The following is a 22,017-nucleotide window of genomic DNA, read 5'->3' as shown; positions in this document are numbered from 1 at the left end:
CAAAAACTCCACCCGGTGCAGAAAAAATGTGCACACACATAAAGAGTGTTCACAAAAACGTGCAGACGGGTGTAACGTCAAGTGGTCCTCCTGTGAAGAGGGACCCAAACCCTGATCCTCCGGGGCGTTAGGCTCCAGACGGGGACTGAGGTACTGTGGTCCGAGCAACCGAAGCCGACACGGACCCAACTTCCTAAGACCTATCTATTCTGAAGCATGGCTGGATGACCACATTGGCTACAGCGCCTTGAGGCGATTTTTGTTCGCATTTGTAGCGCTATACAAGTTACTCACTCACTCAGTGTGTCCAATCACAGCATAGAACAAACGTAAACAAAAGCCGCATGGTGCAGCTTCCAGCTCTCTCCTCCCACAGAGTTTGTCTGGGGGAGGAGCGAGAGCTCCTTTACTGCCGCCAGTGAGTAACAGTCGATTTTTTTACACCGGTCCGGTCCCGAGGAGCTGCGGGCAGGAGTTTTTAGGCTGAAGCCGCGCCCTCGCCTAAAAACTCCTGCCCGCAGCTCCTCAGGACCGGCGCAGTGTCCATAAAAAAAAAAAAAAAAACACACCGTAATGTGAGGCTTTCTTTCTGGTGTGGAGAAAGCCTCTTGAGGGGGGGGAGGGGGCGAGCAGGAGTGTCAGGACGCCCACTAACACACAGCTCTTTTCTCTATCTGCAAAGTAGAGAGTGTGCTGACTTGCCTGCTCGCCCCCTCAAGAGGCTTTCTCAAAACCAGGGAGAAAGCCTCGCATTACGGTGTGTAGTTACAGACGGAAGAACAGGAAGTGAGAATTTCTCAGAAGAAATAAGGACATTTAAAAGCAAAATGGAAGGATGAGGTAAGTGAAGGAGGACTGCACTAAGGTAAAGGAAGCTATTTAGGAAAACTTTTTTTTCCCTTTTAAACCCCTTTAAGGTTTCTTAGCAACTCAAATTTTCAGCTTTCTCCACAAATTTTCTATTAGATTAAGGTCTAGAGACACTCCACAACCTTAATGTGCTTCTTCTTGAGCCACACCTTTGTTGCCTTGGTGGTATGTTTTAGGTCATTGTCATCCTGAACGACCCATCCATGACCCATCTTCAGTGTTCTAGCTGAGGGAAGAGGTTCTCATCCAAGATTTTACAATACTTGTCCCCACTCATTGGCTCCTCAATGCAGCAAAGTCGCCTGTACCTTTAGCAGAGAAACATCCCCAAAGCATGATGTTTCCACTTCCCTGCTTGACTGTAGTGATGGTTTTCTTAGGGTCATATTCCGCTTTTTTTCTTCCTCCAAACACGGCGAGTTGAGTTATTACCAAAGAGCTCATTTGACCACAGCACTTTCTCCCAATCCTTCTCTGAATCATTTAGATGTTCATTAGCAAACTTCAGGACAGGCCTGTACATGTGCCTTCTTGAGGAGGGGGACCTCGTGGACGCTGCTCAATTTCAATCCATGGTGGCGTATTGTGTTACCAATGGTTTGTTTTTCGGTGACTGTTCCCAACTACCTTGAGATCATTCACAAGCTCCTCCTGTAGCTCTGGTCTGACTCCCTCACTTTTCTCATTCTTACCCCATGAGGTGAAATCTTGCATGAAGCTCCAGACCGAGGCCAATTGATGGTTATTTTGCATTTCTTCAATTTGTGAATAATCATTTCAACAGTTGTCTCCTTCTCACCAAGCTTCTTGCTAATGGTCTTGTAGCCCACTTCAGCCATGTGCCTGACGACCTTTGACAGCTCTTTGGTCTTGCCCATGATTGGGAGGTTTGATTGGAAGAAAGCGATTCTGTGTCAGGTGTCTTTTATATACATATCGAGTTGTCGTTGGGAGCACCTTCTTACATTGACAGGACTAATCTGTGTACCACATGAGCACATATTGTAGCCAGCCTGTGGAAGCCAGAATGATTGTTGGTTGGTAGTGGGATCCAGACCTTTTTTTCTCAGAAAATGGGTGCAGGAACTCAACCACGACCCCGTTCAGATTTCAAAAACAGTAGAAGGGTCTTAAAGGGGCATTAAATACCAGGATTGCACTACATACAGACTGCAGAGTTCAGGGGAGTTACATACAGAGTGCAGAGCTGTCACTTGTAAACACAGAAACCGATCTTCTGTGTTTACAAGTGATTGTAGTGACCGGGCACCAAAGGGTCTGAGCCAAAGGTGGAGGAACTGAGTTCCCCCAAGTTCCCCCTGAAAAAAAGCCCTGGTGGGATCAAATACTTATTTTACTCACTGAACTGAAACTCAATTTATAACATTTGTGTCGTGTCTTTTTTTCTGGATTTTTGGTTTCTTTGTAAGTGGGAAAACAATTATTTCCCCCACTGTATATGCATACAGATGGCAGAAAGGGGTTAATGGAAGCTTCAGGTTTAAAACAAGATTGAAAATAACCTTTGAACAGGGGCGGACTGACCATTGAGTCACTCGGGCACTGCCCGAGGGCCCCATGCCACTAGGTGGCCCTATCAGGGCTGCCAGGCTCAGTAAAATCCAGGGACAGTATGTAAAAATCTGTCTCTGATATGTCCAAAACTGACATGCTTTTGATGTGAAAATCCAGAGATTTAAGCTGTCCCGCCTCTGCACTGTCTCCTGGCGTGGTGGCCATCTGTAAGCCCGGAGGGCCCCATAATCTTCTGCTGCCCGGGGGCCCCATGAGTTGTCAGTCCGCCCCTGCCTTTGAAATTACATTAACATATTAAAAGCAGAAAAAAGTTCTGCTTTAAAAAAAAAATTGCATGACATGAGTCTCTGCTGCAATCAAATGAACCTATCTACCCGATTACAGTCTTCTTTGGCATGTACACTGAGCTGCACAAGTGCTGCTCAGTATACATCCAGAAAAGCACCTGTGTGATGGGGTGACTGTACTCCTGCGCAAGCCAAGGAGTGACGTTGGCCAATGAAGACCACTGCAGCCCGACACCCAGAGGAAGTGTGGTAGAAGATGCCAATGAGGGACATCGAACCATTGAAGGAGAAGTAAATAATTGCAGGGTTTAGTAGGAGTTTCCAAGCTGAGGAGGCATGTCATCTGGGAGGTCGCCCAGATGATTGACATCTTTTCAGCAAAAGTTTCCCCCGGCGGATAAGGCCCCGCCCCCCGTATTGCGTAGGCACGTCCGAGTCGCGGCGTTTCCGAAAGAAGCCGAACATGCAGATGCCGAAAAGACGTCAATCATCTGGGCGACCTCCCAGATGACATGCCTCCTCAGCTTGGAAACGCCTACTCCCGCGGGGAGAAGTACCCGGAAGCCAGAATGAAAAGATAGATTATAAGATATGTACAGCGAAAAAAAAAAAACTGAAAAAAAAAAAAAAAAATTGCGGACTGTACATGTCAGGCCGCGTACACACGGTCGTTCGAAAACGATGAGAATGGTCCGACAGGCCATTTCCATCGGTTCACCGTTGAAGTGGCCTGATGGTCTGATGTACGTACACACCATCGTTCCAAAAACTGATTGGGTCAGAACGCGGTGACGTCAAACACACGACGTGCTGAATAAAACGAAGTTCAATGCTTCCAAGCATGCGTCGACTTGATTCTGAGCATGCGCGGGTTTTGAACCGATGCTTTCTGTACTAACCATCTGTTTGGACCGATCGGGCAGCGGGCCATCGGTTTGATTTTAAAGCATGTTTTAAAATTTTGGACCGAAGGAAAACAGACCGATGGGCTATACACACGGTCGATTTGGACCGATAAAACTGAACCTCGGTCCATTCTCATCGGTTTTGTCCGACCGTGTGTACGCGGCCTAAGAAGTCTAAAGAAGTTGTTCTGAGAAAAAATGTATTTGGGTGAACCTCCGCTTTAAGCGCCTGACAGACGTTTGTTTGCATCACAACTGCTTCTCACACCATACAAGTTAATGACAATGCAAGAGCAGCATGAAGCCTGGTAAATTCCGCCAAGGAGGTCAAATACATCGGTCAATGAATGATCTCTGAAGCCCTTCAAACTGATATCAAATGCAAGCAGAAAGCATGCTGCATTTCCCCATGGACACAATCCCAAAGCTCTCAACACCGGCCCTAAAGCTTCTATGAGATTATAGTTAATTTGGTTTAAATCTGCTTTAATATCAAAGAGGATTTTTTTAGTTGACTAAAGCCGTATCCACACTTGTTTTTACATGCAGCGAACGCATGCCTTGCGCTAGTTCCTGGCCCCTGCCTCCTGTTGAATGCACCCACAGCAAGCAGCTTGCTATAGAGGCACCCGAGCAAAGCTGCAGCTCCGTGTGTCCATTTTGCCCCCTCTCTCTCCCGATTGGCTGAGTTTGATTGACAGCAGTGGGAGCCAATGGCGCCGCTGCTGTGTCTCAGCCAATCAGAAGGAAGGCGAGGCAGTCGTGGACATCGCTGGATAGAGATGGGGCTCAGGTAAGTATGAGGGGAGCTACTGCACACAGAAGGTGTTTTTATCTTAAAGCGGAGGTTCACCCAAAAAAATCAATTTTTAACATTACATTCAGCCGAGTTGTCCTAATGACAATCGGCTGTTTTTTTTTCCCCCCATACATACCGTATTTTCACCGCCGCTTCTGGGTATGTCTTCTGCGGGACTGGGCGTTCCTAATTGATTGACAGGCTTCCGACCGTCGCATACTGCGCGTCACGAGTTGCTGAAAGAAGCCGAACGTCGGTGCGAAGGCGCCGTATAGAGCCGCACCGACGTTCAGCTTCTTTCGGCAACTCGTGACATGCTGTATGCGATGGTCGGAAGCCTGTTAATCAATTAGGAACGCCCAGTCCCGCAGAAAACATACCCGGAAGCGGCAGTAAAAATACGGTATGTACGAAAAAAAAAAAACCCAGCCGATTGTCATTAAGACAACTCGGCTGAATGTAATGTTAAAAATGTATTTTTGAGTGAACCCCCGCTTTAAAGGGTTTGTAAAGGAAATTTTTTTTTTTATCTTAATAGCTTCCTTTACCCTAATGCAGTGCTGTTTTCATGTCCTCATTGTTCGTTTTTGCTCTCAAGTTGCTGTAATTCTTCTCTGATCTCCACACTTTCTGGTTGTCTGTTTCCTGATAACCACAGTGCTGGGAGCTTTCTCTCTGTGGTCACTAACTTCAAGGAGGTGCGACTACCGTGTGTCTAAAACCCCAGTTTCGTTTTCCAAACCATCACTGCCCTGTATGGCTCTGTGGCTCTGTATTCTCTGTACAGCAGAGAGGCAGGAAACAACATGCAAAAACGAAACTAGAAACTACAGGTACATTATATGATTGATTTTTATCTATTTTTAATCGTTTTTAAAAGTAATCAGTTAACTATTATGTCATGACCTATACCCTGTAAACAGTAATTTTAGCATACATTTTTTTTTTATTTACAACTCCTTTAATGCCTTAAAATAAAACAACCTTCTGACTTTACAACCACTTTAAGCTCTCTCCTCCTCTTTGCTATTGTTACTACTCCTTATTCCTGTAGTGATGAGAAGAATGTGGTGGGATGAGAGGTTTTGTGGTAGGAAGAGGGGAAGGAACAGAATTTGTGCTAGAGAGGAGGATTTTTTTTTTATTTTTTTTTACAACCTACATAACTCTGCCTACTAACAATATTTTGGAGCCTGCAGTGTGGTGGCACATGGAAAATTGCACATTTGCCTGCACCACACAAAAATACACTACCTTCTGCAATTGCGGGTAGGTGTTATAAATTCTTAAATGGCACCCCCATGGAAATAGGAGTATGTTAGCACCTGCTTAAAAGCATGGTACCGCATTACCATGTGGTTTGTGCAGCGTGATTTCAAAAATCATGCCAGCAATTTTTTTGTGTTTTTTACAAGCATAGGGCAGCCCAATATAAGAATACAACATGCATTGCGCATACATTGAGTGCACTCACATGCACCTCCTGTGTGTACCAGGATTGTGCGCAATTCTAAAAGGTGCTTGTATTTAAAAAAAAAAAAAAAAAAAGGGTGAAAAAACACTGGTTGAGACCATCAGGTGGGCATATAGATGATTTCCTTATTCCCCACACAATTGCCCTTGCATACTGTAAACTGCGGGTATTGGGTTATGTTGACTCTACAAATGCCAACCTACTTTATAGTCCAGAAGATACTTCTATGATTACATTTGAGTACATCAGTCTAAGGAGAGAAAATGATGGTTTCAATTTTGAGTACACAGCTTTGATTTTGCTAGTGAATTACTACGCAATCTTACAAGTAGGTCCCATATACTATAGACAGCCCCCTTTTCAATCAGGTAGATAGGCACACTTACCTCTTAACCTGTCATGGCTTAGGATTATGTAAATTCTTAGTAAAGATATATTCTATCTACTTTAAAGGATCACTAAAGGAATTTTTACATGGTATAGAGACATAAAAGTTAACTCAGGGGTTGACAAATTTGCTTGGAATCTAGGAGCCAGCTAAAAAACACAGAAGCGAACACATACGTGAGCAGCGACCGCATATGTAAACAGTGTTCAAACCACACATGTGAGGTATCGCCGCGATTGGTAGAGCGAGAGCAATAATTCTAGCCCTAGACCTCCTCTGCAACTCAAAACATGCAACCTGTAGAATTTTTTAAACAACGCCTGTGGAGATTTTAAAGGGTAAAAGTTTGTCGCCATTCCACGAGCGGACATCATTTTGAAGCGTGACATATTGGGTGTCAATTTACTCTGCGTAACATTATCTTTCATAATATAAAAAAAAAAATGGGGATACTTTACTGTTGTCTTATTTTTTAATTAAAAAAAATGTATTTTTTTCCCAAAAAAGTGCGCTTGTAAGACCGCTGCGCAAATACGGCGTGACAGAAAGTATTGCAACGATCGCCATTTTATTCTCTAGGGTGTTAGGATAAAAAATATATATAATGTTTGGGGGTTCTAATTAGAGGGAAGAAGATGGCAGTGAAAATAGTGAAAAATTACATTAGAATTGCTGTTTAAAAGCGGATGTGCCACTAAAAAAATATATTAAAAGCCAGCAGCTACAAATACTGCAGCTGCTGACTTTTAATATTAGGACACTTACCTGTCCTGGAGTCCAGCGCCGTCCGCAGCAGAGGACGAGCGATCGCTCGTCACCCTGCTGCTCCCCCCTCCATCCACGGTGAGGGAACCAGGAAGTGAAGCGCTCCGGCTTCACTGCCCGGTTCCCTACGGCGCATGCGCGAGTCGCGCTGCGCCCACCGATTGGCTCCCGCTGTGTGCTGGGAGCCGAGTGTTCCCAGCACACAACGGGGGACAGACGGGAAGTCAGGAAAAACAAGTCTTTTGCCCGTGGCGTGTGGCCGGAAGTGAGTGCAAATACCTGTCTTTAGACAGGTATCTGCACCCCCCTCACCCCTGAAAGGTGTCAAATGTGACACCGGAGGGGGGGAGGGGGCCGATCAGCGCGACTTCACTTTAGGGTGGAGACCCGCTTTAACTTGTAATGCTTAACTTGTAATACCAACGGCCACCACCAGATGGCGCCAGCTTACACATCTGGTGGTAATAACTTGTAATACCAACGGCTCACCACCAGATGACGCCAGCTCCCATTTTTTTTGCCCCCCCTTCCAAGCCAAGTCGCCAGGACCCCATTTCTAGTCGCCATGGCGACCTGGCGACCGGGATTTGTCGAGCCCTGAGTTAACTGATTCCTTTTAAAAAGGATTAAAAATTGATTAAATTCAATCATATAATGTGCCTCTAGTTTCACTTTCGTTTTTAAACTGGTTTCATGTTTATGTGAAGTAAAGAGACCCACAGAACAAAAACAAACAAATCCAGGGCAGTGTTTTGTTTTTAAAATGAATCCGATTGGTTCTGTTAAGTTTTAGACACACAGTAATGACAGCTTAGACCTACAGTGAAAATCTCCCAGTACTGTGGTTATAAGGAGCCAGACAACCAGGAAGTGTGGAGATCAGAGCAGTTTTACAGCAACATCAAAGCAAAAACGAGCAATGAGGACATGAAACCAGTACTGCATTAAAGGTAAAGGAAGCTATTTAGATAAATAAAAAAAATTCCTTTAGTGACCCTTTAACTTAAAAGGATAAGTTCTCATTCACATTGTTCTGTAAATGGGAATACTACACATGCCGACAGCCGCAGGCTTGCTGTTGTGTGGACGCACACAGCCCGTCTCGGAAGTGTGTGTGCATGGGTGTCCCCCTCGTCTGAATTTGCACTGCATTTGGGCCTAACTCGTGCAGGACCATTTTTTGGGCCACACCAGAATTGGATCACATGGGTGATCACACCCATGCGATCCGATTCCTGTCCGAATTGACAGTTTGCACTACAATATGCAAACCAATCAGGGGGTGTCAATAACTTTGTATTGACACGCCCAGCAGTTTGCATAGGGCAGTGTGAACTGCCTTTGAATCAGGTGTGATGTGGGAACCCGCAGTGGATTTTCAGGGTTCAAGCTTTGCACCAGTGTAAACTGAGCCTAACATCTTTTTTGATTGCAAGAATAAAAAAATTGTCTTTAACCACTTGCCGACCACTGCACAACTGTTTACGTTGACAACATGGCACGGACATGCAGATTGGCCTACAGATACGTCCCTTTAAATCTGCCGCCCAGCGGGCATGTTCGCGCCCGCCGCATGCCTCATGAGTGCGGCCGCAAGTCCCAGGAACTTGATGTTCCCGGGAGTCCCACGATTGCGGTCGGCAAGGGCAGAACAGGAGAATGCCTTTGTAAACAAGGCATTCCCCTATTCTGCCTAGTGACACTGTCACTGATGACGGTTCCCCGTGATCAGGAACGGTCATTAGTGACGTGTAGCCACGCCCCCTAACAGCAAGAATCACTCCCTAGGGAACACTTAAGCCCTGCAGCGCCACCTAGTGGTTAACCCATTCACTGCCAGTGCCATTTATACAGTAATCAGTGCATTTTTATAGAACTGATCGCTGTAAAAATTACAATGGTCCCAAAATGGTGTCAAAAGTGTCCGATGTGTCGCCATATTGTCGCAGTCACGATTAAAAAAATCACGGATCGCCGCCATAACTAGCAAAAAAAGAAAAAACATATTCATAAAAATGCCATAAAAACAGTCCCCTATTTTGTAGAAGCTATAACTTTTGCGCAAACCAATAAACGCCTATAGTGATTTTTTTTACCAAAAATATGTAGAAGAATACGTATCGGCCTAAACTCTGAAAAAATAATGTTTTTTTTATATATTTTTTGGGGATATTAACTATAGCAAAAAAAATTTTTTTTTTCAAAATTGTCGCTCTTTTTTTGTTTATAGTGTAAAAAATAAAAATCGCAGAGGTGATCAAATACCACCAAAAGAAAGCTCTATTTGTGGGGAAAAAAAAGGACGTCAATTTTGTTTTGGAGCCACGTCGCAGGGCCGCGCAATTGTCAGTTAAAGCGACGCAGTGCCGAATCGCAAAAAGTGGCCTTTGACCAACAAAATGGTCTGGGGCTGAAGCGGTTAATATCAATTTAACCTATATGGGAGTCACAGCACACATTTTTTCTGAGTCAAATGCTTTGTAATCCTGTCTTTCTTCTAGATAAATCTATCTATCTATGCTAGCCTTTTAAACATAGTCCAGGATCACTGCCTGCAAAGCTGTGTTCACCTTGTACAGCCATTCAATAGTTTACAGAACAGAACAGCAGCCACCAGGGAAGCACTGTGAAAACCTGCAGCCCCTTGTTTTTAAGGCTTTCTAAAATAAAGGAATTTACATGTTGTCATGGTTTTCTGAATAGCATTAGCAGTTCACTGGTTGATCCCACCTGTTCCTTCAAACTGATTTTAAAGTGAATGAAAGCTTAAATGCTGAGTTTTTCTTATTTTCTTAACTGTTTTTTTGTGAAGGGAAATCCCCAGAAAACATGGTGGGGAATCCAGTTCTGAAGGGGAAGTCCTCTCACCCTCGAGAGATTACCTCTAACTTCCTGTTGCATCGCTGGGACAGGAAATGAAGGGAATTTCCCCAATGGTACATAGACTGTGTTGGATAACTTAGCAGGGAGGTCAACCTGTTCTAAAAATAAATAAATAATAATAATAAAAAAAAAAGAAAAAAAAAAAGAAATACTTTTTTTTTTTTTTTAATAAGTGATCACATTCTCTCTGCCCTCAGCTGCATAAGGCCACTTTCACACTGAGGCGCTTCTTAACTGCCAATAAAAACACTGAGCGCTTTTGAAGAGCTTTCCATTTCAATGGAGAGGGAAGGTTTTCACAGCCTTGCCAGCACACTGCCCCAGTGTGAAAGCAGTCATTGATTTGAATGGAAATAGGTTTTCGTGAGCTTTTTGTCAGACGACTTAGCCGCCTGACAAGTCGCGCTCCGTTCTGTACAATGGAACCGCTCTAATAGGAGTGACTCAAGTGGCTCCAACTTAGAAAAAGGTTCCTGTACTACTTTGGGATGACTTCAGGGAGACTTGCATTGACTTCAATACAGAAGTCATTTTGCAGATCGCCTTGCTGAGTCGCTCGGCAAATCGTGCTGCCCCTGTGTGAACGGGCTCTTAGGGCCGCTCTGTTCAATTCCACTGCACAGAGCAGGCAAGTAAAATGTACTTGTTATGATAAAAAAAAAACAAAAAAAAACACAACTTTGCATTTAGAACCACTTTACTATCACTTTAACCTATACAGTTAGTTGTCTACATGCAAACCTTTGAGTTGCGAGCAGGTGTTTGCATGTTTTTTTTCCCCATTCAACCCAACGGGCTTAAAGCGGAGGTCCACCAAAAAACAAAAAAATTAAAAGTCAAACAAATCCAGCAGCTGCTGACTTTTAATATTAGGACACTTACCTGTAGAGGGCGCCCGCTATGTCCCTCGGCTCTCAGGTGAAGGCGCCGGCATCTTAAGTAAGGGAATCAGGAAGTGAAGCCTTGTGGCTTCACAGCCTGGTTCCCTACTGCACATGCGCGAGTAGCGCTGCACATCCTCACTGGTCCCTGCTGTTTTCTGGGAGCTGTGTCACTCCCAGAAGACAGGGTTCCGGACATGGCGTAGAACGCCGCGGAATCTGACGGAAGTGTGAGCAAATACCTGCATTATACAAGTATCTGCTTCCCCCTGAAAAAGTTGTCAAATGAGGAGCGGAAGTTCAATATTTCAGTGGATTCCGCTTTAACGGAAAATAAAACAGAGATCATCGTACCAACACAAGCAATGCAGCGAGCTCCCCAGCTGTGCTATTGAGTTCTCACAGGGGGACCCCCCGCCCCACAACACACTGATCAGCACTCACAGCCTTTGTCTGCAAGCAGCTAGGTCTGCCTAATGCATAGTATACACCGCTGGTCAGATGGCGCTGTTTGAATGGACTTCCACCTCACTAGGTGTTCCCGATATACTGATGCACTCCCCTGCTGGAAAAATTGGAAGTGATAATTTTTAACAATAAACAAGCGTTACTACACTATATCTGCCTTCCCTGACTCTTGATTTGCAGATGTGGGAGATTGGAGTGGAGGATAGACACTAAGGATTTGATCTGGTTGGTCCCGGGTTCATTCGACCAAGCTTACGAACGATTGGAAGGAGAGTGTTGAATGGTTTCCAGGATTTGAGGAGTTAGTTCATATCTTAGGCCCCTTTCACACTGGGGTGGCGGTAAAGCACCGCTATTTTTAGCAGCGCTTTACCGTCAATTTCGCTGCGCTATTTGGCCACTAGCGGGTAGCTTTTACCCCCCCGCTAGCAACTGAGAAAGGGTTAAAACCACAGAGAAGTGCCTCTGCAGAGGTGCTTTGCCGGCGGTATAGCCGCGGTGACACATTGATTTCAATGGGCAGGAGTGGTGGAGGAGCGGTATACACACTGCTCCTTCACCACTCCAAAGATGCTACTAGCAGGACTTTTTTTACCGTCCTACTAGCGCACCGCTCCAGTGTGAAAGCCCTCTGGACTTTCACACTGGAGAGACAGCAGTGGCGGTTTCAGGTTGCTTTGCAGGCGCTATTTTTAGCGTTGTAGCGCCTGCAAAGCGACCCAGTGTGAAAGGGGTCTTATGGTCACTTGCTGGCCAGAGCCACCTGGTGAGCGCTTTTTGTTGTCACTTTGGGTGAAAAATCACGAATATTATTTCGAACACGGATTTTAATTTTTTACATGGCGTCAGAGCGGAATCATCTAAAAAGATTTCTGGAGCAGTTTTGAACTTTTCATGATATATTTGTTTGAGCAATCAAAAAACATAGCGATCCATTTTTTCTGTAACATTTGCACATCACCAATACACGTCTACACACGCATATATATTATTTGCATAGATCACTTTTTGCATTTATAGTGATTGTTTTGGGAGCGCCCTTTATTACACCATTTGTCTGCAAGCACTGATCTTTGTTGGACTTATAAATGAGCTCCCGGATCAGAACTCATTTTTAAGTAGGGAACTTACTGTACAGGAGTCTTAGAACAAGCGTAGTACATGATGATCTTTAGGATGAATAAATTACTCTGCATTAACAAAGAACAATTCTCTTGCATGTTTACAGATCTTTGTTCTCCCCGGTCACGGTTGCTATTCCTCAAAAGAAGGAAACAGGACCCCTTGGACATTTCAAAGACAAACCTGACACATTTGCAAGATTTCTGGATTTAATAGTGTTATTTTATAAGAATAGGTGTGCAGTCCTTGGGCACTTGAAGGCTGGGTTCACACTAGTGCGAATTGGATGCAGGTTTCTGTGCATCCAATTTGTACAACAGGAGATTGTGATCGGCTCTCTATGGAGGCTGCAGAGTGGATTGCACAGGTGTCCCTGTGCATCTTAGCCCCCCCCCCCCCAGGTCAAAATTCAGGCAAAATTTGTCCCTGAAATGGAGAATAGACACGCACTGGACACCTGCGATCAGCCGCATCCATCTGCAGTGTGAACCCAGCTTAAAAGTCAACGTTCAAGTAGTATTGGGTGCTGTTCTCCATAGGATTCAAAAACGCCAATCTTCAATCACCAAGAAAATGAAGGGAAATCCCCAGAAAACATGATGGGGAATCCTGTTCTGAAGGGGGAAGTTCCTCTAACTTCCTGTTGCATCTCTGGGACAGGAAATTAAAGTGGTTGTAAACCACCCCCAGGAAGTTACACCTACAGGCAAGCCTAGATTAAGGCTTACCTGTAGGTGTTTGCAATATCTCCTAAACCTACATGGTTTAGGAGATATTTGCCAAAAGGGGTGCGCCGCAGACAACCCCATTGATAAAAACGGCAATGCTGGCTCCCACGCGGAGTGACGTCTTTGCCGCTCTGGCCAATCACAGCGCCGGAGCGGCGATACCCGGAAGTAACCTTCCGGGTATCCGGAGCAGCACAGTGGTGTAGTACTTTCGCCTAGCAGTTAAAAGGGTTGCTGGTTCGAATCCCAACCACGACACTACCTGCCTGGAGTTTGCATGTTTCCTCCGGTACTCTGGTTTCCTCCCACACTCCAACGACATGCTGGTAGGTTAATTGGCTTCTGCCTAAATTGGCCCTAGTATATGAATGTGAGTTAGGGACCTTAGATTGAAAGCTCCTTGAGGGTAGGGACCGATGTGAATGTACATTGTATATGTAAAGCGCTGCGTAAATTGACGGCGCTATATAAGTACCTAAAAAATAATAATCCGTGGAGAGATGTCTGCGTCCGGAGGGGGACACGAGGACGGCTTCGATCTAAGGTAAGTAATTCATAACGAGCTAGTATGCAGGTCATACTAGCTCATTATGGCTTTGTCTTGCAGGTAATTTTTTTTTTTTTTTATTCATGGTTTACAACCGCTTTAAGGGAATTTCCCCCAATGGTACATAGACTGCTTTAGATAACTTTGCCTGTTCTGCCAAAACCTCCAACCACGTCACTTCCGGTGACTCCCCAGCATCAGTAATTGGAGATTCGGATAAGTTGGCTATTTACACAGAACACCGGCAGCGTATACTGTACGGTAAACAATTTAATGAGTGGACATTGTTAGTCTGCCCGCTAGTAACCAACACTATGGCTGCCTCCAAGGTGGCAAAAACGTTTTTCCCCCTTACCCGGTGTTCTGTGAAAACACCCAACTCGTAGAAATCTCAAATTATTAGGGCTGGAGGATCACCGGAAGCGATTTTTGGCAAGTTAGAGAGTTTTCGGCAGAACATAAACTTTTACCAGCCAAACTTTATAAAAACTTTATTGTCATATAGATACACATTAGGTGACATGTCGGCCCTTGTGTTGTAAAGCTCTGCACAAACTGTTGTCGCTATATAAATCCTGTATAATAATATATTATCCATTCCTTGATGTGTTCTGGGCGGCCAGCAAGCAGTCTGCTTCACCTCCAACCTTCCCAGGGTACAGAATGTATTTCTATCCCAGCAACCCCCTGCATGAAGTTCTAATAACTAATGGAGAGCTCTCCAACACCTGTCACAGATAAAAGTCACTTCTTTCCTATACTATAACACAAAGACATTCTCTGGTGTCACAAACACAACATAATAAACCATGTCACACAACAAGCACACGGCCACACACCCAGAAAAGGAGCATAAATTACCGAAATCAATGAATAGGAACCAGCAGGAAGTGAGGAGCCCTCCTAAGCCTCTTGACACATCATCCAACCAGCGTTGCCTCAACAAAGATGGCGGCCAAGACCCCGCCACCCCACCGCTCTGTCCTCAGCACTGCCTGATGGAAACGTAACCATTTCTACCCACGTTGCCGCTGTAAGAACCTCTTACCAGTGTTATAAGGACACTACATACCGAAAGCGGCTGCTTTCCCCAAAATAATTTCCGATATTTAAAACTACACAGCCTAGTTTATACTTCATGATAAAAAAAAGTGGCGCGTTTTCGCCAAAAAGCAGCGATTGTAAAGGCTGTCATGGGACAGAGTCTTAAACGTATTTGTAATAAAAGTGTTTGAAAGCCCATAGTTCGGGGACGTTCTAGTCATCCAGTAAATCAGGCACCTAACAAGACTACTATTGTCTTTTAGTAGAAGGGGTTGCTAGGCGACCAGGCCCGGGTGAGGGGGTGTGGCTAGGCGTGCAGCGAGGGAAGTGAGAGGAGGGTTCGGTGTGAGTGGTGGGGAGGAGTACAGTGACTTGTGTGAGGGGAGAGAGCAGAGCACGTTGTCACACCGTCCCGGCAGCTGTACATTAGTAGCGCCCAGTCAGTCAGCTCTCTTGTAGGCAGAAGTGTGTGAGCGGCAGCATGAAGGTGGCATCAGAAGAACCCCAGGCTAAGAAGCAGAAGTTGGAGGAGGAAAAGAAGAAGGCTCTGAGGTAACCGCGGTCTTTATATATGTTCATGTGTTGTGCATGTGTGGGCAGAGCACAGCACGCTCCCCTGTATGGAGGAATGTGACTGGGGGCCAGAACAGTGTATGTGACATGGTGGGGGGCAGAACAGTGTATGCGACTGGGAGGCGGGGGCAGAACAGTGTATGAGACTGGGAGGCGGGGGCAGAACAGTGTATGCGACTGGGAGGCGGGGGCAGAACAGTGTATGTGACATGGTGGGGGGCAGAACAGTGTATGCGACTGGGAGGCGGGGGCAGAACAGTGTATGAGACTGGGAGGCGGGGGCAGAACAGTGTATGCGACTGGGAGGCGGGGGCAGAACAGTGTATGCGACTGGGAGGCGGGGGCAGAACAGTGTATGCGACTGGGAGGCGGGGGCAGAACAGTGTATGCGACTGGGTGGGGGGCAGAACAGTGTATGCGACTGGGTGGGGGGCCAGAACAGTGTATGCGACTGGGTGGGGGGCCAGAACAGTGTATGTGACTGGGAGGGGGGGCAGAACAGTGTATGCGACTGGGAGGCGGGGGCAGAACAGTGTATGCGACTGGGAGGCGGGGGCAGAGCAGTGTATGCGACTGGGAGGCGGGGGCAGAACAGTGTATGCGGCTGGGGGGGGGGCCAGAACAGTGTATGCGACTGGGTGGGGGGCAGAACAGTGTATGCGACTGGGGGGGGGGCAGAACAGTGTATGCGACTGGGTGGGGGGCAGAACAGTGTATGCGACTGGGGGGGGGGGCAGAACAGTGTATGCGACTGGGTGGGGGGCAGAACAGTGTATGCGACTGGGGGGGGGGGCAGAACAGTGTATGCGACTGGGTGGGGGGCAGAACAGTGTATGCGACTGGGTGGGGGGCAGAACAGTGTATGCGACTGGGGGGGGGGGGCATAACAGTGTATGCGACTGGGGGGGGGGCAGAACAGTGTATGTGACTGGGTGGGGGGGCAGAACAGTGTATGTGACTGGGTGGCGGGGGCAGAACAGTGTATGCGACTGGGAGGCGGGGGCAGAGCAGTGTATGCGACTGGGAGGCGGGGGCAGAGCAGTGTATGCGGCTGGGGGGGGGCAGAACAGTGTATGCGACTGGGTGGGGGGCAGAACAGTGTATGCGACTGGGTGGGGGGGCAGTACAGTGTATGCGACTGGGTGGGGGGCAGTACAGTGTATGCGACTGGGTGGGGGGCCAGAACAGTGTATGCGACTGGGTGGGGGGGGCAGAACAGTGTATGCGACTGGGTGGGGGGCCAGAACAGTGTATGCGACTGGGAGGCGGGGGCAGAACAGTGTATGCGACTGGGAGGCGGGGGCAGAACAGTGTATGCGACTGGGGGGGGGGGGCAGAACAGTGTATGCGACTGGGTGGGGGGCCAGAACAGTGTATGCGACTGGGAGGCGGGCGGGTGCAGAACAGTATATGCGACTGGGTGGGGGGCGGGTGCAAGACAGTGTATGCGACTGGGTGGGGGGCGGGTGCAGGACAGTGTATGCGACTGGGTGGGGGGCGGGTGCAGGACACTGAGTGCGACTGTGGAGGGGCGGGCCAGGGCACTGAGTGCGACTGTGGGGGGGCGGGCCAGGGCACTGAGTGCGACTGTGGGGGGGCGGGCCAGGGCACTGAGTGCGACTGTGGGGGGGGCGGGCCAGGGCACTGAGTGCGACTGTGGGGGGGGCGGGCCAGGGCACTGAGTGCGACTGTGGGGGGGCGGGCCAGGGCAATGCACTAAGTTGTCTGCTTCTGCCACACTTTACTGGAGACCAAGCCATACACATCACAACGCTCACTACTGACCCGTACACAACCCCACATTCTGATCACTACTCCCATATTTGTCTCCAGCATGACTACTTCTATTATTTTTTATCTGCAGCTTTTAGTAAACTGATCCTGGGTGATGCTTGCACTGAGGTCCTTCCTCAGGCACTTTCTGTCATAAGGTGACAACGCTCTGTCCCTGTCTCCTATTGCTCTCCTGTGTAGTCACGTGGGATTTAGGTGAGGACAACAAGTAGCCAGACTGTGCACCTCACACTGGCAGACACCCCAACCTTCAAAAACTGATCTTTCAGGGAGGTGGCAAACTAATTTTAGGGAGGAGGTGCTCTGTGACCACACAACCCCTGGGCCGTATTTTTATTTTTTTTAATACATATTTTAATAGTTTTTCACCGTGCTTCTGGGGAAGGGATTGGGGTGTGTATGGCACTAGATGGTGTCAGTAATTTTTCATTTTTATCTATTGTGTGTGTGTGGTGTCCCCCCCCCCCCTTTTTGTTTTTTTTGTTTTTCTTTTACAATTTTAATTTGTTCTTCCCCCCCCTTTTTTTTTTTTTTTGCACAATGCTTTTTAGGGGGGAAGGGGTTGGGGCAGTGGACAGTGTTGGTAGGGCAGTGGGGCGTAGTGTCAGTTTCTTTATTTACATTTCTTATTTATATAATTAAAACATGTTTATTATTATTATTAGCTCTGTTGGGGGACATCTCCCCTTTGAGACAGGGAAAGGGATTGAGGACAAAGATTCCCCAGTCCCTTTCTCAGCATTGAAGATGAATGCACATGAGACGGATTTCCACCCAAAAATTGAACTTCCGCTTTAAAGCGGAGGTTCACCCTAAAGACAAGTATATACTATTCAATCCAGCATACTGCCGACATGTACAGTATGCTGTTTTTTTTTTCGGTTTACATACCGTAGTATAGGTATTTTCCCCCCGGCTTCCGGGTAGTGAATCCCGCAGGAGTGGGCGTTCCTATTCAGAGACTAAGTGATTGACGTATGACAAAAGCTTCACCCCCGGCTTAAAAGACGCACCACCAATTTCCGAAAAAAGCCGAAAGTTGGTGCACAGGCGCCGTATAGAGCCGACTCGCATTTCGGCTTCTTTCAGGAAACTGGTGACGCGCATTATGCGCCGGGGGTGAAGCTTTTGTCATACGTCAATAGCTTAGTCTATACCTAGAAGCCGAGTGGAAAATACCTATACTACGGTATGTAAACCGAAAAAAAAAAAACCCAGCATACTGTACATGTCGGCAGTATGCTGGATTGAATGGTATATACTTGTTTTTAGGGTGAACCTCCACTTTAAGTGTAGGTGACCACCCCCCGACATGCCACATTTGGCAAGTCATTTTTTGGGGGGGGGAGTAGCGGGTACCCTGTTTTTATGGGCACCCAGCTTGCACTTCTTCCCTTGTGCGGCTGCGCCCGGAAGATCCCCCCCCCCCCCTCCCTGACACGTCACAGAAGATTGCCCGGCCAATTACAGCGCATGAACAATGACAGCACCACGGGGGTTGTGGGATTCATATGCCTGCATTGCTGGACTGTGGGACAGGTGAGTGTCTGATTATTGGAAGTCTGCAGCAACACTTTTTGTAGCAGCTGACTTTAAAATGGATGGAACTCCGGTTGAAGCATAGTAACACCGTTTACTATGCTCCGTTATCGCAGGAGCTATCGGTAGCGAATGCTCTATATCTTATTCAGAAAAGGAAGGGACCGGTAAATTACAGACTTTCCTGTCCCTTCCTTTGCTCTCCATTTTGACAAATCTCCCCCAGCAGCCAGCTGAAGGGGGTGGAGAAGGACAGGGGACCAGACGAGCGGCCGGAGGAGGAGCACACAAGGAGCAGCTGGGAATGATCGGTGCGGCGGGAGGGACAGCTGTGAACGCCGATCTCCATGGATAGCTTTTTAGCCAACAGCCAAGAAAGGGAGAGAAGTGACTGTCTACTGAAAACCTATACAGGGAAATTGGTGTTCACAGCTGTCCCTCCCGCCGCACTGATCATTCCTGGGATATCAGGGCGCACTTGCGGGTGTCCAGGAGCCACAGCAGAAATATGGGAGACTTGGGATGTCTGCACTGGCATGGCTCACCATTGTCAGATCTGAGTGATGGTGTGCAGCTAACTGTACCTGGCTGGATCACATAATTAACCACTTCAGCCCCGGACCATATTGCTGGTCAAAGACCAGGCCACTTTTTGCAATTCAGCACTGCGTCGCTTTAACTGACAATTGGGCGGTCGTGCGACGTGGCTCCCAAACAAAATTGGCGTCCTTTTTTTCCCACAAATAGAGCTTTCTTTTGGTGGTATTTGATCACCTCTGCAGTTTTTAGTTTTTGCGCTATAAACAAAAATAGAGCGACAATTTTGAAAAAAATATTTTTTGCTATAATAAATATCCCCCCCCCAATTTTTATTTTTATATATATATGTATGTATGTATGTATGTATGTATGTATGTATGTATGTATGTATGTGTGTATGTGTGTATGTGTGTAAAAAAAATTTACTCAGTTTAGGCCGATACGTTTTCGTCTACATATTTTTCGTAAAGAATAAGCGTTTGGTTTGCGCAAAAGTTATACCGTTTACAAAATAGGGGGTAGTTTTATGGCATTTTTATTATTATTATTATTATTGGTACTGTGACTTTATGGCGGACACTTTTGACACATTTTTGGGACATTGGCATTTTTATAGCGATCGGTGCTATAAAAATGCCACTGGCAGGGAAGGGGTTAACACTAGGGGGCGAGGAAGGGGTTAATCATGTGGGTGTGTTCTAACTGAAGGGGGGGGGTGGACTGACATGGGGAAATTACAAATCGCTGTTCATACATTGAATGAACAAACAATAGGTAATTTCTCCCCCTGACAGGACCAGGAGCTGTGTGTTTACACACAGCTCCCGGTTTTCGCTCTGTAACGAGCGGGTCCCCGGTGGTGATCGCGACCACCGGGCGCGCTCGCGCCCCTATTGACTGCTCGGCTAAGTGACGTATAGCTACCTGATCTCACCCAGCAGAGCCGACCTGCCGTCGTATAACTGCGGCAGCTGGTCGGCAAGCAGTTAAGGAAATATTAAACCCAAAGGCAAGCATTTTATCTTATTATAGAGCAGCTTGCAAAATCTTCAGTGTGGTGGCTGTATTAGCTATCTTTTTTAGGCTTTCTTCATCTGCTGATCCAGCCAGCAAATCCTTTTTTTTTTTTTTTTTTCCAAAACTGCAAGCTCTCCAGCAGAATTTATCAATTTACATTGATTGGACAAATCACCTAACACTGACAGGAGTGATTACATTGATCAGCTTTTGTTTATTCATGCAAAACGTTTGCTGCAACTGATTATAAAGCGTGAGCTGAAGTTTGGCTTCACTTTGTTAGTGTATTTAAATCTGCTAATATAGAGCTAGACAAATCTCGGGTCGCCATGGCGACTTGAAATTGCACACTAGTACCTGGGGAAATTGCGCACCTTGAATGCTCCAATCATGGCAGCTGAGGTTTCTGTGACCCACGGTAGATCTGAGTGCCGCTCGGGCTAGTTTTTCAGTTTGGGGGGGGCAATGTGGATGGTTCTGAGCTCCCTGCTATTGGAGTGTAAGCAAGGGAGTGAAGGTTGTCCCAACTCCTGTGGTCACTAGAGAAAAGGAGGGAATCCTTGGTGCCGCACATCCACAGGATTGTGAAAAGACAACCTCAGCCTGAGAACCCACCAGAACCATGCCACCAATGCGTTTCGCTCGGCCCCCTGGAGCTTGGTCATGAGGGTTGAGGTTGCTGCCAGCTCCCACCCACTGCACCTCAACATTGATTGAGTGGCCCGCCAGTCTGGGATGGCAGTGACTAGGCCTGGTGCTCACTTCCACCTTGGTGTCAGGGACTTGGCATCACCACTGACAAGCGAAACAAGGGAATGGAGCAGGCCTGAGGGGCTCCAGGGGTCAGGGATGGGGGATGGAGTGGGTGGCAGATGGTTGGGCATGGGTCCAGACACAGGGCTGAAGGGGTATTGTTACATCTAAGATCGGGCTGTACATGCCACCACATCTAATGATTGGTAAGCTTCGAAATATTACAGGGGTTTTGGGTTTAATACCACTTTAACCGCTTAGCCTTAGCTATCAAGATGTTTATAAATGCCATAGGAGACAAGGGGTAAATCAATCTCAGCCATGAGCTGAATACCTGCTTTAAAGTATACGTCAACCTTTAGTAACAAGTTACACCTGTATTAAGTTTCATAATACTAATGCAGCTGCCAGCCCCGCCCCCTATTGTGACAGCAGGCAGGGGATCCTCTTTCTGCACTCGCTGTCACAAATTAGAACAGTGTAGCTGTCCTGTTGGAGGAATTGTGGAGCAGTGGGAACACTGTACCACATACTCTGGTCCTGCCCAAAAATAATTGCTTTCTGGAAGGGGGTGTATGACACAATTGCACAAGTATTGAAAATCAAAGTACAAATGACGCCAGGAAACGCATTATTATCTTTGGACATAGATGTAGTTCCCCCAGAAGCTAGAACCATAACCATTCACATCCTTTTGAGCGCCAGACTTTGGAAAGATCAAATGACTCCTTCACTGAAGGAAGTGATAAGTACAACTAATACCCATGCAGCGCAGGAGATGTTATATGCCTTAACCCAAAATAATCAAAACAAAACCAATAAAATTTGGGGGAAATGGGTGGATTGGTATACAAAGACGCAGAAGAGTTAAATAAGTTACTAAAGTGCATATCGCAGTATTTCAGATACATTGTTCTGACTGTTTTTTTTCTTTCATTTATTTAATTAATTTCTTATTCAGTTACTTTAGCTTCTCTTGTAGGTCTTCTTGATCAATCTTGTTTTAGCACTTAGATTGTCACTAAGCCATCTGATTAACTAGAAGCACCAACCTTAACGGGAGAGGTGGGGGCTGCGGCACTCCTACTGGGTACAGCATGATCC

General features: G+C 46.6%; 2 protein-coding genes across 2 annotated transcripts in view; one reads left to right on the top strand and one right to left on the bottom strand.

Moving 5' to 3' along the window:
• AP3M1 (adaptor related protein complex 3 subunit mu 1) overlaps positions 1-14,616 on the bottom strand; it is a 79,155-nt gene extending 64,539 nt beyond the window's left edge. The window contains exon 1 of the mRNA XM_040320661.1: positions 14,515-14,616. The gene's annotated coding sequence lies outside the window, so the exon portion shown is untranslated. The remainder of the gene's footprint in view (positions 1-14,514) is intronic.
• Positions 14,617-15,042: 426 nt separating this feature from the next.
• The window catches only part of ADK (adenosine kinase), a 223,684-nt gene continuing 216,709 nt past the window's right edge, over positions 15,043-22,017 (top strand). The window contains exon 1 of the mRNA XM_040320662.1: positions 15,043-15,249. Within this exon, the coding sequence (XP_040176596.1) occupies positions 15,179-15,249 (71 nt within the window). The 5' untranslated portion in view covers positions 15,043-15,178. The remainder of the gene's footprint in view (positions 15,250-22,017) is intronic.

The sequence above is a fragment of the Rana temporaria genome, chromosome 8 (assembly GCF_905171775.1).
Source record: "Rana temporaria chromosome 8, aRanTem1.1, whole genome shotgun sequence".
In the NCBI taxonomy this organism is placed as follows: domain Eukaryota; kingdom Metazoa; phylum Chordata; class Amphibia; order Anura; family Ranidae; genus Rana; species Rana temporaria.
The sequence above is the reverse complement of the archived record's forward strand: the minus strand, read 5'-3'. Positions and strand labels throughout refer to the sequence as shown.